The sequence below is a fragment of the Danio rerio genome, chromosome 5, assembly GCF_052040795.2.
Source record: "Danio rerio strain M-AB ecotype USA chromosome 5, GRCz13ab, whole genome shotgun sequence".
Lineage (NCBI taxonomy): Eukaryota > Metazoa > Chordata > Actinopteri > Cypriniformes > Danionidae > Danio > Danio rerio.
The window spans coordinates 61,486,707-61,499,936 of NC_141025.1; the positions used below are offsets into that span (position 1 = coordinate 61,486,707).

Genomic DNA, 13,230 nt, shown 5'->3' on the forward strand with positions numbered 1-13,230 from the left:
ATCCTGTAATTTGCAGCTTGTTTTACAGTGTATATAAAACTAGTGGTGCTTGTTTGTATGCCATATACATCAAAACAGACAGTGAAACTCCAAGCAGATAAAAAGATATATGTGATCTCCTGTTTGGAGAGAAATGTTTAGGAATGTATGTTATGCATACATAAACACATTGTTTGCTTCTGTCTTTTCGCACTAATGAACGTGTAATGGCTAGCTAGTGAAAACTGAGATGCTGTGTCATCTACCAGGTGTCATGGTACAGAGACAGGAGATCACATATATCTGTTTGTCTGCTTAGAGTTTCACTGTGCGTGAGTGTCTGCACACAAGTACCACATATCTCATATACGCTGCTAAAGACAAGTTCTGTCATAAAGAAAATGAAATTAAATGAAGGCTAGGTTAAAATGGCATTAGTAAGAATATTTGCAAAAGTTGTGATGAATGCGAACAGTTGTCTAATACTACAAAAATTATTTTGAATTAATTATTTCTGCAGATACTTCCAGACCACAGCCATTGTAAACAAAGTAGATGGTAAAATAAAAGTGTAAAGCCTAATATAGTGTGAAATGTGTTTAATTGACTTTGAAGGAAAACCTAAACCTTCATTAAATCTTTAAGGAGGTTCTTCTTGTGACAGCAGCACTTGGTGTCATGTGTCCCAATGAGTGAGAGTGCATTGAACAGTTTAAATGGATGTTGCAAACCGTCCCGGTGGTCATCTAGAATGCTTTTCTATTGTTCATTTTAAACACTCCTGAAACAGAAATGTATTCTCTTGAGAGGCTACATTTGTTTTATTTCATGTAAGTTCATTATTTTAATAATGAGCCATTTTTAGTTTAATTAAAATGCTGTTAAGCATATATCTATATATTTTTTTTCTCTAAAATAACCAGAGTCAAATAATCTGGACAATATTTTCAGCTCATTTATCGCAATATTTTAATATTACAATTGTGACGTCACATGGTGTTGCTATGGCAATAGAGAGTCAGTTACTGGAGATCAGCTGCACACCTGTGCAGTAATCTGTTAGACCACAGGAGCAAGGGAAGAAATTCTGAGACTAACAAAGATCAGAAGGGCAGCAAAATGCCAAAGAAAAGTGATACAACAAGAAAACTGGAAGATGGTGAGTTATGCATTTTTTAAATAATTTTTTATCTAATTTTATTATTATTATTACATTTATTAGTATTATTGTTATAATTACTGCAGTGACAGCTTGTTTAAAGTCCTATCATTTCAATACCATCCTGTACTTTTTTATTTAGTGGGAATAGAAATTGATGGGGATGTGGACAGTGCTGAAGGTAAGAATAAATGTTTTTTTCTCTATTTTGTCAATTTATTTGATTATTCTTATTATTACTTTTAAATGAGTAGCTCTACAAGAATTTGTATTGTGCTTATATTACTTATAACCTAGTCCTAGTGTATTGCTTATTCTCCCACCAGCTATAAAACCATAAATGGTGACATTTTAAAGTGGCAGAGCTAGCATTTTTGTAAAGATTGCTGTACAGAAATTCCTTATTACCTAGTCCCAGTGTATTGCTTATTGTATTGCTTAGACATTTTAAGTGGCAGAGCTTGCATTTTTCTTTTGTAAAGAATGCTAAACAAAATTAATCAGTTAGAAAGCTTTTTGAATTATTTTCTTTTGTAAATGTGTGCTCTTTTACTCAGAGGACAAGAAATCCAAAGGCAAGGGTGGTAAAAAAGCAGCAGGCGGTAAGCGAGGTAAAGCCAGTGAGGATGGTGAGGATGAAGATGAGGATGATAAACCCCCCAAAGGTCGTCGGGCAGCCAATAAAAAGAAACCAGCACCAGTAGATGAGGAAGACAGTGATGATGATATTCCACAAAGGAGATCTGCTGGGAACAGGAGACGAGGAAATGTGCGAGAGAGAGGAGATGGAGACAAAAAGAAGTCTGGCAAAAAAGGCAGGAGAGGTGGAAAAAAGAATGAAAAAGGGAAAGGAAAAGACAGTGACAAAGACAGTGACAAAGATGAAAAGAAGAAAAAGAACAGTAGGTATGCTAAAACACAAATACTACAGAAGGTTGATTGTCAATTGATTTCAGTGGCTGATTAGGACAGTACAACAACATAAGACAAAGCTCTAAAATTCCCAATATAGCTAGGTCTTTATTTGGACTAAAATGTTCTGGTTAAATTTACACAATTTTAGTATATTTGTTTTGTTTTATATGGACAACTGCATGTCCCTATAACTGAGACAGTATCATTTTAACTATTCAAGGCCATTGCATTTTTAATACTATGTCTCCCCATCCACTCTACATGCACAGTTAGGATTCGATGACGTTAATCTCTATTTAAAAAGCATAGATCATTTGGTTTGTTTTATACATATGCCACTATATAATATATGCACACACAAACATAGCCTATATTACATTTTTATATTTGAATGTAAAAATTGTTTACTGCATTAAATCATTTCAGAGTTGCTTTGATAACAATTGTTGCAAGTCTTTTGGTAAAATGCATTTGCCAAATTAACAAAGGGGGCATGAACTGGCTTTTTTCAGATTTTTATACTATTTTATGAAATCCACTTGTGTGTTTTTACACTCAAATATCTAATTCTTGAGGTTGGGTTAAGATTATTATTATTATTTATTTTTTATTTTTTTGGCGTGCCTCATTGAGTACATTTTCATGGACACCAATAATCCGATTTTAATGCAATTAGAACAATACTTTAATTAAGAGTCTGCCATGTAAACAGCTATTTTTGATTAATTAAATGCTATTTAGGTCAAAATCAAACTAAACATAAATGGTATTAAGACATATGGAGTATGCTTATTTTAGTGGCATTATTGAAGTGCAACACAGACATGTAAACATCACAAGCTAACTTATACTATCGTGTGGGATTTTCACCGCATTTTGCTACAGCATATTCCCAACACACACAGCTGTATTACACACTATTCTCTGCACCTACCGAGACGATAAAGAACCACAAACACACACCGCAAAGTTTATAGTTGCACCCAATATCTCTTTGTCATGGGGGCATGCAAGAAATGTTCCCGAAAGAAAGTGAAAGTGCCAAATTAAAAATTAAACACCCGAATTTACATAAAACTATAGAGGAAACGTGTATAGAGTGGAGACGCAATGATGTTAATTGAATTATAAAATCATGATCATGAAAGGAACATTCAAAAAGCAACTCATGTAAACATCTTAATTATGTTATTGTCTTATTCAGATAAGGGCAATAAAATTGATTACTGATGTCCAAGTAAACATAGTCATTAAAGGCTTGCAAGTAAATGGCCATTGTTATGATTGATAACAGTTTTTCATAGTAATTTAACTTTCAACTCATATTGTCTTGGAGAATTGTTATGGAGACTTCCAATATGAAGAAATGATAACTAAAGTGATTCACTTAAATATATTTCATCAGTATCATTTTTTTGAAGCCATGATGGAAAAATCTGAATGCTGTTTATTGTTTTGGCAGATTGCACTGAGATTCATCTTCAAAGTTGTTTTGTTTTTAATGATGTGCATACGCTTCAGTTCCTTAAATGTGTCTGTGAAACACTGTAAACACAACCCAGAGCCGTTTTCAATGTTTTCACTTTCGAATATGCACTTTTACCATTGTAAAAAAGTAGCATATCAAGTCATATTATTCGTAGTGTGTGTGTGTGTGTATGTGTTTGTGTGTGTGTGTGTGTGTGTGTTTTTCCAAATACTGGGATAAATAAAGGCCAAATAAATTTCCAAATAGATTTCCAAATAAAGGCATCCACTGCGTAAAATACATATGCTGGAATAGTTGGCGGCTCACCTTAGCTGTGGCGACCTCTGAAAACAGAGACTAGAAGACTAGACTTGCTGATGTGGTTATTTCTTTGATTTTGTTAATGAGTTAAGTGAAACATATTTGTGTAGGCATTTTCATGTGCTTTTTGTATAGTAGTTTGCATAATTTAATAGCTTGTTTATTGCTCAGTTACTCAAACAGGGAATGTCATGCGTAAATTGGTGGGTGGAGCCACAGAATTAGCCATTGATACTTTTTGCTTTTCCTTCCATAGACTTCTATTCATACGCACGCGAATGTGTCAGACCGGAAACGCGGGGTCATGCATCAAGTTTCGCTGCGGTGCAAGGTTCAGGCTTGGTGAACTCTGACCTGCGAAATTGCATCACTTGTCTGCGTGAGACCAATCGAGGATCAAAACATGACATCTCTGGACAGAAATTTAAAACATGGAGCAATCGGTCGCTTTTAAAAATGTCTAATAAGCTTGTTTAATTCCGCCCCTTTTCGTAGCGCCGCACAACAGAATATCGCATGCTCAAACTCTAATGTGACCGCAGTTTTAAGCTAATGTCATTAAAAGGTAGATTCCAGGATCTGCCATTTTTTGGGCCAGGTGCCAATAAAAGATCCTTTTAAGGTGTCTTAAAAAAACAATATTATATTGGCTAAAACAACACTGCATTAACTTAAATTGTCCTCTGATATCCACATCACAGTAGTTTATCGACTTCGGTAAGTTTAAAAACATCTCCAGAAATGGTTTTATATACTCATTTATTACTCCACAAAACACTTATAGAATCATAAGGTTCATAATTTATGAGTAACCCATCAGAGAATCTTAACCTATTTTGTTCACGATATCGATTGTGGATAAAGGCTACATTATACATAAACTTTTAAATTATAAAAAGACTGATACAGATGCATGGCTTTGTATTTTTAATCTATAATGTTTAATATATATATATATATATATGTATAAATATATTTATTTATTTATTTTTTTTCAAGACAAAACAACTATGTTAAAATGAAATTCATGTTCAACATTGATCCATAAAATATTTTCTCTTCCTCAGTGGTGATGAATCCGATTCAGATGAAGAGGATGAGTCCATGTCTGAAGGAGAAATGGCCAAACTCATGGAGGAGGTGGAGGAAAAGAAGAAATTAATAGCAAACATCAGGAACAAGCCCTGGCGAATGAGAAGACGACTTAAAGTCCTCAAGTACTGCTTGATTTTAAATGTGATTAAACAATTCACTAAATCTGTAAGGGTAACAACACACACGTTTTAAGACTAAAGTCTTAATGCAGCTTATAGTGCAGTGTCTTATAGTTTTTCTAAAGCAATTACTGTAAAATAAAAGTTTTAACAACAATATTTAGAACTTCCAATGAGAATATAATTTATTATTGAATGGTTTTTATTAATTAATTTATTCCACTGTAGTCCCCAGACTCACCACACTGTAAAAACCCATATAAAAATATCATTTTGCATTAAAGCAAAAATAAACTGTACTATAAAGGAGTTTAGTATTTTCTTGACATAGTAGATAAAAGGTTGATACAGTAAGTGTTCTATGAAGAAGGATGTGTCTCTGGGTATGTTTTGTTGTGGCAGAAAAAGGTTTAAGCAGGGAAACGTGTTGGGGTGGGGTGAACATGGGGAGGTGGAGTTGATAGTTGACCTGACTGATCTGCCTCTGGATTGTAAAAATAATGATTGTGGATTGTGAATAAATGGGGACTAAGCTTTCTAAGCTTAGGGACTAAGGTTGAGAGAGGCATGGACCAGTGGAGGTCACCTACATATTCCAATTGGTATAAAGGGGAATTGGAGCGTCAACCATCAGGTTGATCTTTGTTCTCTGCAAAGCAAGCTGAAGATAAATATGAGCTGAGTCACTCTCTCACTCTCAAAATCTACAGTCAGGAGCTGGAACGTCCAATCGAGGCTGAAAGTGAAGAGGGTTGGGGAGTCGCGGAAGAAAGTGAAATGCCTTGAAGTTGAAGAGGGGGATTGGTAAAATGAGGTGTTGGATCAGATTTTATGTAAGTAGCAATGAGGGAGTCTTGAAAGAAGTCAGACGAAGATCAGTAACGTTGACTGTAGACTGATCACGAGGGAAAAGACAGATATGAAAAAAGGGCACAACCTTTCACAGGAGCGATACTAATATGCACATCTAAGATACTTAAATTCTGCAAGTTAACAAAAACACAGCATTAGTGTCACTCTAGAATCCAAGCTCAGCTATTTCTTTCCATCTTAAATGCTGTGTTACTGATAAGTTTCAGGCTTTTAAGTTTGAAATATACACTGTAGGAACTTTTGTGTAAATACTGTTTCCTAGGCTTGGTAATGTTTGGGTTCCATCCACTTCTAAAGCTAATTGATGTAATAGATCTGCCTTCAACATGACAAACCATATATGGCTGGTTGGCTGCTGTTCCCATGCCTCTCTTGCCACATCCAGCAGTCTGATAAACAGATGGGCAAATCTATTTTAGCTTGAACAGGTAACAGAGATTTCCATGACAAGTCAGGACATAGTGAGTTTTCTGGTCACCTACTTTTTTTCTGAGAAATTTCTGCCCAGTTAAAAAGCAAAAATAATTTGCCTGCACAAGATTTGGATGTGGTCTTAAATAGTGACGTGTGGCGAGATAAAGAGGGAAAATGCTTATTTACAAGTGAAATCCAGTGTGTATGTAAAAAAGTGCGGTCTCCGTTGTGCTTCCTAGAAAGTGCCATGTTTTTGTGGTGGTAATTATAGTGATGTTCTCGGGTCCATAAAAGGGTAGCAGTGGGGGTGAGCTCCAATCAGCCACTTGATTCTGCGAGGAAACAAAGAATAGTTAGCATGGAGATTTCTTGTCAGAATGCACTCACTAGCTTGTTATATCTCTCTCTCTTCATGAGCGACCGGTGTGGCTGATTGGGCTTGAGGATAATGCAGCTGGTGTACATTAAGGACCATGGCGACAGGGAATTGGATGACTTGCCAAGCATCGTCCTGGTTCGGGAAGTCTTCCTGCTGATGACAAGAGGAGAGGTTAGGATTGGGGGGGGTGGGGTGTTTTGACAGACCTGTCCATCCAGACCACATACTTGAAAGGCCAACTGCGTTCCCATGGGAGGCCCCAGCCCAATGTCTTACTACAAAGTGGAAGTCCTGGAGTGCTAGAAACCATCTCGTGACCCGAGCATTAGTATCCTTTGCTTTGGCCATCCACTGAAGCGGGGCATGATCAGTAACCAGTGTAAATGATCATCCTAACAGGAAGTAGCTTAGCTCTCAGACTGCCCACTTAATGGCTAGGGCCTCCTTTTCGACGGCCACATACTTCTGTTCTGCAGGGTTAAGCTTTCGACTCACATAGACAACCAGATGTTCCTCTCCCTCATGGACCTGGGAGAGGACTGCTCCCAGGCCTGAGTCGGAAGCGTTGATCTGGAGGACAAAGGGGCAGCTGAAGTTAGGGGCATGAAGTACCGGGGAGGAGGACAGAATCTGCTTCATCTCCAGGAATGCCTTTTCCGCTGCTGGGGTCTAGAGGACTTTCTCCAGCAGCTCCTGTCAGTGGGCTGGCTTTGGATAAAAAATTGGGGATAAAACATTGATAGTAGCCCGCTAACCCCAAAAAAGTCCTGCCTGACGTAACTCCAACAGCACCCTCCACAGACGGGTAAGATGGTCTTCCCAAGTGCTTGAGTGGATGGCGTCGTCGTCCAGGTATGCTGCTGTGTAGTCCTGATGGGGACAAAGCAAGATATCCATCATACACTGAAACGTTACCAGGGCCCAGTGGAGCCCGAAGGGAGGGACGCGGTACTGCCAGTGGCCACCCCGGGGTCAAGAAGGCAGTTTTTTCTTTGGCAGCTGGTGACAGTGGTACCTGCCAGTATCCTTTTGTAAGGTCGAGAGTGCTGATGAATTGGGCTCCACCGAGCCGATCGAGCAGTTCATCCAACCAAGGCATTGGGTACCCATCAAAGCTAGATGTTTCACTGAGCCTCCAAAAGTCCAGAAGCGGAGGGTACCATCAGATTTTGGGACCATCACGATCGGGCTGGACCACGGGCTACGTGATGGTTCGATGACCCTAAATTTCAACATCTTCTGGATTTCCATTACAATGGCCAGCCGGTGAGCCTCCTGAACCCCGTAAGGTCGCTGCAGCACAACTACCCCTGGGGTGGTGCTGATGTCGTGTTGGATGATGGAGGTGCCCCCAGGCATTTCACAGAACACATTCTGGAACTGACTGACCAGGGCTTGTAGCTCCATCTTTTGAGTGACCGACAATTGCTCTCCCATATGAACAATGGGTTCATGGCTCTTTGTGAAGGCCACAAGCTAAGTTAATGTGGTTTAGTTGCTCCTCCCGGTGGCGTCCCAGCTGACAGGCGCGGTAATTGACCGGACCGACCTGTTCCATCACCTCATATGGTCCTTTCCAAGATGCCAGAAACTTGCAGTTTGTGGTTGGTAGGAGTAGCATTACCTTATCCCCTGGTTGGAACTCCCTGGCTTGGGTCAGTCAGTCATAGAGGCATTGTTGGGCGTGCTGGGCTTTGCTGAGGTGCTCTCGGACAAGGGCCATTACTTGATCTATCCGTGCTCTCATGTCCCGTACGTGCTCAATGACTGTTCTTTGAGGGGCCGGATCCTGTTCCCAGGCCTGTCGGGCGAAATCCAGGAGTCAGCAGGGCTGTCATCCGAAAAGTAATTCAAAAGGTGTGAAACCTGAGGAGGGCTGGGGGAATTCCTGAATGCCAAACAACTTGTACGGGACCCATCCTTGGCGGAGCATCCATTTCAGCGTCTGGTTAAACCGCTCCACTAGGCCATCTGTTTGAGGGTGATAAACGGACATCCGCAGCTGTTTCGTTTTGAGTTGTCGGCAGAGGTCCACCATCAGCCGGGATTTGAAGGGAGTTCCCTGTTCAGTCATGATTACTGAGGGTGTCCCTACCCGACTGCAGAACAGGAAGAGTTCCTCAGTGATGGCCAGAGCGGTGGCTTAACATAGGGGAATAGCCTCAGGGTATCTGGTGGCATAATCCAGGATTACCAGCATGTGTTCATGGCCCCGGGCTGATTTTGGTAGCAGTCCTATCAGATCCATCCCAATCTGGGAGAAGAGCACCTCTATAATGGGTAATGGGATCAGTGGGCTGGAGGGAGGATGCTGGGGGTTTGTCTTTTGACAGGTGGGGCAAGCCTGGCAGAACCGTTGTACTGCTGCCTCAAGCCCCAGCCAGTGAAATCGGTCCCGGATTCTCTGGACGGTGTTCGCCACTCCCAGATGTCCCGCCATTGGGTGGGTATGGGCCAACTCCAGGACAGTCTCAGTCTTGCTTCTGGGCACGACTAACTTTTTTTTCCCACCCCGCCACTCTGCAACACAGTACAGCAGCTCATTTTGTATAATGAAGTGCGGGAGGAGGTAAATAACAGGCAATCTTTTTTGATCTTCAAGCACTCTTACTTGAACCCAACAGTTCTGCAGAGTCTCTTCCTCTCTTTGGGCTTTCCCAAACGATCCTCCTATTGTCATCTGTTGGAACACATACATTAGGTGGAATATTTTTACACTTCATCGCCCATTTTTACACTATCACACGTTTTTGGCCTTTTGGTGCCCCAGTCCGGGGTCGTCAACGTATGTTGCTTCTTGACTGCTCTGTAAGGAGCTTCTCTAATCCTGGCCAATCTCTCCAGAGTAGGAGGGGAACAGGGAGATCCGGGACAACGCCGACCTCTAACAGTCATGAGCTGGTATCAGCTGCCATGGTCACCAATTGTGTTGGCACTCGTCTGTTGTCTCCTTGTACACATTTGATGGGGATGGTGGCTTTCTGACTGCATCGAGTGGTCACAGTCCCTAGTTATATGAGTGTTATGGCACTTCCTGTATCTAATACGGCATTAACTGTTATCCCTTTCACTTTCGCTTTGCGTATTGGGGCTCCTCTTCAGTGGACAATGCAGCAGGTCAGCCATGCTCGTGCCGAAAGGGAAGGTGGCTCGGTGGGCATTGGTTCATCCTCCAGGTTCAGATCCATGGGTCTACTGGCTGGTCTGGAGGTGCCCTCTGCCGGTCGCCAGGTCGCCCTCCGGGGCTGGGCTGTTGCTCTCCCTGTACTGTGGCGGGTCATGGTAAAGTCTGCCAGCTCCACTGCTTTAACCAGCTGTGTCAGAGATGTTGGATTCCTCATACTAACCAGAACACAGGTTAGTCTTGGGAGTCCGCGGAGCAGGCGCTCAATAAATACTTTCTCAGCAACTGTGGGGTTTCCCCCTAGGAGCCACAAGCGGGCTAGACGTGTAAGATGGGCTGCTCGAGTATGAATGGGTGTGTTGTCATCCATGTTGTCATCCTTTTTTAACCAGTAAATTGTTGTGCTGCACATACTGATGACAGCCCTACCTGGCCTAATATTTCGCTCTTAAGTGCCTTATAATCTTCATTTTTTTGATGATTCTAGAGAATAATATGCCCGCTGTGGCTCCCCAGTTAAATATGGAGCTAATGTACAGGCCCACTCCTTTTTTGGCCATTTCACCCTTAAAGCTATTATTTCAAAGTATGCAGGTAAGCATCAATATCTTCCAGGTCGCTGAGTTTTGTCATCATCGGCTGAGCGGCTGCTCGCGATTCCGGAAGTGGAACGGGTTTAGCGAGCTGGAAAATTTTCTGTTCCATTTTCTCTTGTCTGCTGGCTAACTGCTCCGTAAACAGCTGCTGACAGATGGATAGCTCCATCAGGTGGCGTATTACCTCATCCATGACGTCACTCCTTCTTGGCTTCGTGAGCGACAGGTGTGGCTGATTGAGGATTGTGCAGCTGGTGTACATTGCGGATCATGGCGACTAGGACTTGGATGACTCGCCACACATGGCTTCCAGGTATCACGTAGCAAAACACCAAACAAATTATTTTTACTGTCAGAGCTGTACAACCTGCCAACAAAACAATTTATAATCTGCTGTATGGTACTGGCTGCTCTCAGATGACAGAATTTCAGTTTGAATTTAAACTTCACCAGCACTAGAAATAGATTCTATATATATTCTTGTAAAACATTAAAAACATTATCCTGCTGTGACTGTCACTGCTAGAAAAAGTTTTGACACCCTTATCCTCCTTGTTACCCTCACTGGCCTGTAGGTCTGCCCTGCAGCTGCTCTGCCCTTCCCCGTCGGTTGTTTGGTTGAACTATTGTTGACAGACTGTAATTTTCATAAGCTGGCAAAGTATTGCCACCATCATCAGTTCCAGAAAAACATAAAACATAGACTGAGAGAATGTAGAGTTTTGTTAGGAAACAAACAATATCATACACCTAGTGCAATGCAGCACTAGGTGCAACACAAATGTTTTTTGCTAGTTCATTCAGCTCCATGTTGTTTCAGGCTTGGGCACAGGCAGGGCTCAACCTGTGAGCACATGCCCCCTCCTCTTCAGTACGCAATCAAACAACAACCCAAATCAAACCCCCAAACACTGCCCCAAACAAACAAAAAGGAGAGGCAACACATTTGCTCAGAGATTAAGCACTGTTGTATTTATATTTTACTAAATAGATAGGTCTTTAATCTAGTTTTGAACTGAGAGTGTGTGTCTGTTGTTGGTGCATGTGTGTGTAATTAGTACTCGGGTGATTATGCACAGGTGTGGTGAGAGGTGGCTGGTGAGGGAAAGTGATGATTGGAGCTGCAGGAACGAGATAGTGAGGAAGAGTGATGATTGGAGCAGCAGGAACGAGCTGAGGATGTGACAGTACCCCAACCCCCACCCCCTCCACAGGTGACTTCATTCACCCTTGACTGGCGGCGGAGACGATCACGTCCTCGAGGAGCAGAGCAATCTGGATGCTAGTGTTGGAATAGAAGAGTAGGATCTAGTATGTCATCTCAGGGTGTCCATGACCTCTTCTCAGGATCAAACCCTTCCCATTTGACTAGATACTGTAGTCGGCCGTTCTGCCACCAGGAGTCGAGAATCTCTTTGACTTGGTAGATGTTGTCTGCGATGATTTCAGCTTGGTTGGGAGGGTGGGTGATTCTGGGTCTGTAGAGGGAGGAAAAACAGGGTCAGAGTAGGGTTTGAGCAAGGAAATGTGAAAGGTGGGTGCAATAGTGAGGAGGTAGTTTGAGACAAAAGGTTACTGGGTTGATCTGGAAGTATATGGTGAACGGTCCTTTGTAGCAGGGACTCAGGAGATGGAGGTGGATGTCCCTGGTGGAAAGCCATACCCTGTCTTCTGCAGATAAATGGGATTGGGTAGGCAACAACGATTGGCAGCATTAGTATACCTCTGTACTGCCTGCCGGAGAAAAACATAAGCTAAGTTTCCAACCCCTTTTCGCTTTCCCTTTCCACCGTGGGCACTTCCGAGGTCTTGCGGACCATGAGAACAGGGAAGGTGGGTATCTGGTGGCCCATGGTGGATTGACTGAGATACTGGCTCCAGGTATTCTGATGTTGGTTGCAGTGCGTTCAAAGGTATTAGAAAATCTCTTGGATTTTACGATCAGTCTGACAATTTGTCTGTGGATGGCAGCTAGGATAGGCTGACAGTGGTGCCCAGGAGCCGAAAGAAAGCCGCCAGACCCTGGATGTGAACTGTAGATCCCAATCAAATACGATGTCCTCGGGGACCCTGTAGTTCCCCAATACATGGTGTAAGAGGGCTCTGGCCGTTTCGAGAGTTGTTGAGAGAACTTTCAGAGGGATTAGTTTGTATGACTTAGAAAAACGATCTGATACTACTAGAATGGTAGTATACCCTTGTGATGGGGCAGATCAGTGGCAAAGTCCACTCCTAAGTGGGTTCAGGGTCAGCGGGGAAAAGGTATCAGCTGTAGTTTTCCTCGGACAGACAGCGAGGTGTGGTGGGACAGACCGAGCAACCCTGGACATACTGGGTGATGTCCCTGGTCATATTGGGCCACCAGTACCTATGCCAGAGGAGCAAGAGGGTTTGCCTGTTGCCAAGGTGTCCTGATTCGAGGGAGGTGTGAGCACCACCTAGGAGTGAAACACTGCATCTGGTAGAGACATACATAAGGCCAGGAGGCAGTTCGGGGGATGCTGGTTCCTCAGCAGTGGCATCACAGACTTCTTCATCTAACGGCCATAGTATGGAAGCAAGGAAGACTGTAGAAGGTAGGACAAGTTCGGGAGTGTTGGTAGTAGGCTCTGGTCAATACATTCGGAAGATTTCATTGGCCTTAACGTTCTCATGACCAGGTTGATAGGTTATGTAAAAGTTGAACCACACAAAGAACAGAGACCAGCGAGCTTGGCAAGTGTTCAGGCCTTTGGTGTCACAGAGATACTGTAGGTTTTTGTGGTTTTGCTTCACAGGTGTCAATTTC

The 13,230-nt window shown here is 42.3% G+C and overlaps 1 protein-coding gene across 1 annotated transcript in view; it reads left to right on the forward strand.

Annotated features, from left to right (window-relative positions):
* Window positions 1–1,027: 1,027 nt before the first annotated feature.
* tmc2a (transmembrane channel-like 2a) overlaps window positions 1,028–13,230 on the forward strand; it is a 30,411-nt gene continuing 18,208 nt past the window's right edge. The window contains 4 exon segments of the mRNA NM_001302237.1: window positions 1,028–1,138; window positions 1,281–1,319; window positions 1,696–2,044; window positions 4,910–5,059. Of these exon segments, the coding sequence (NP_001289166.1) occupies window positions 1,099–1,138; window positions 1,281–1,319; window positions 1,696–2,044; window positions 4,910–5,059 (578 nt within the window). The 5' untranslated portion in view covers window positions 1,028–1,098.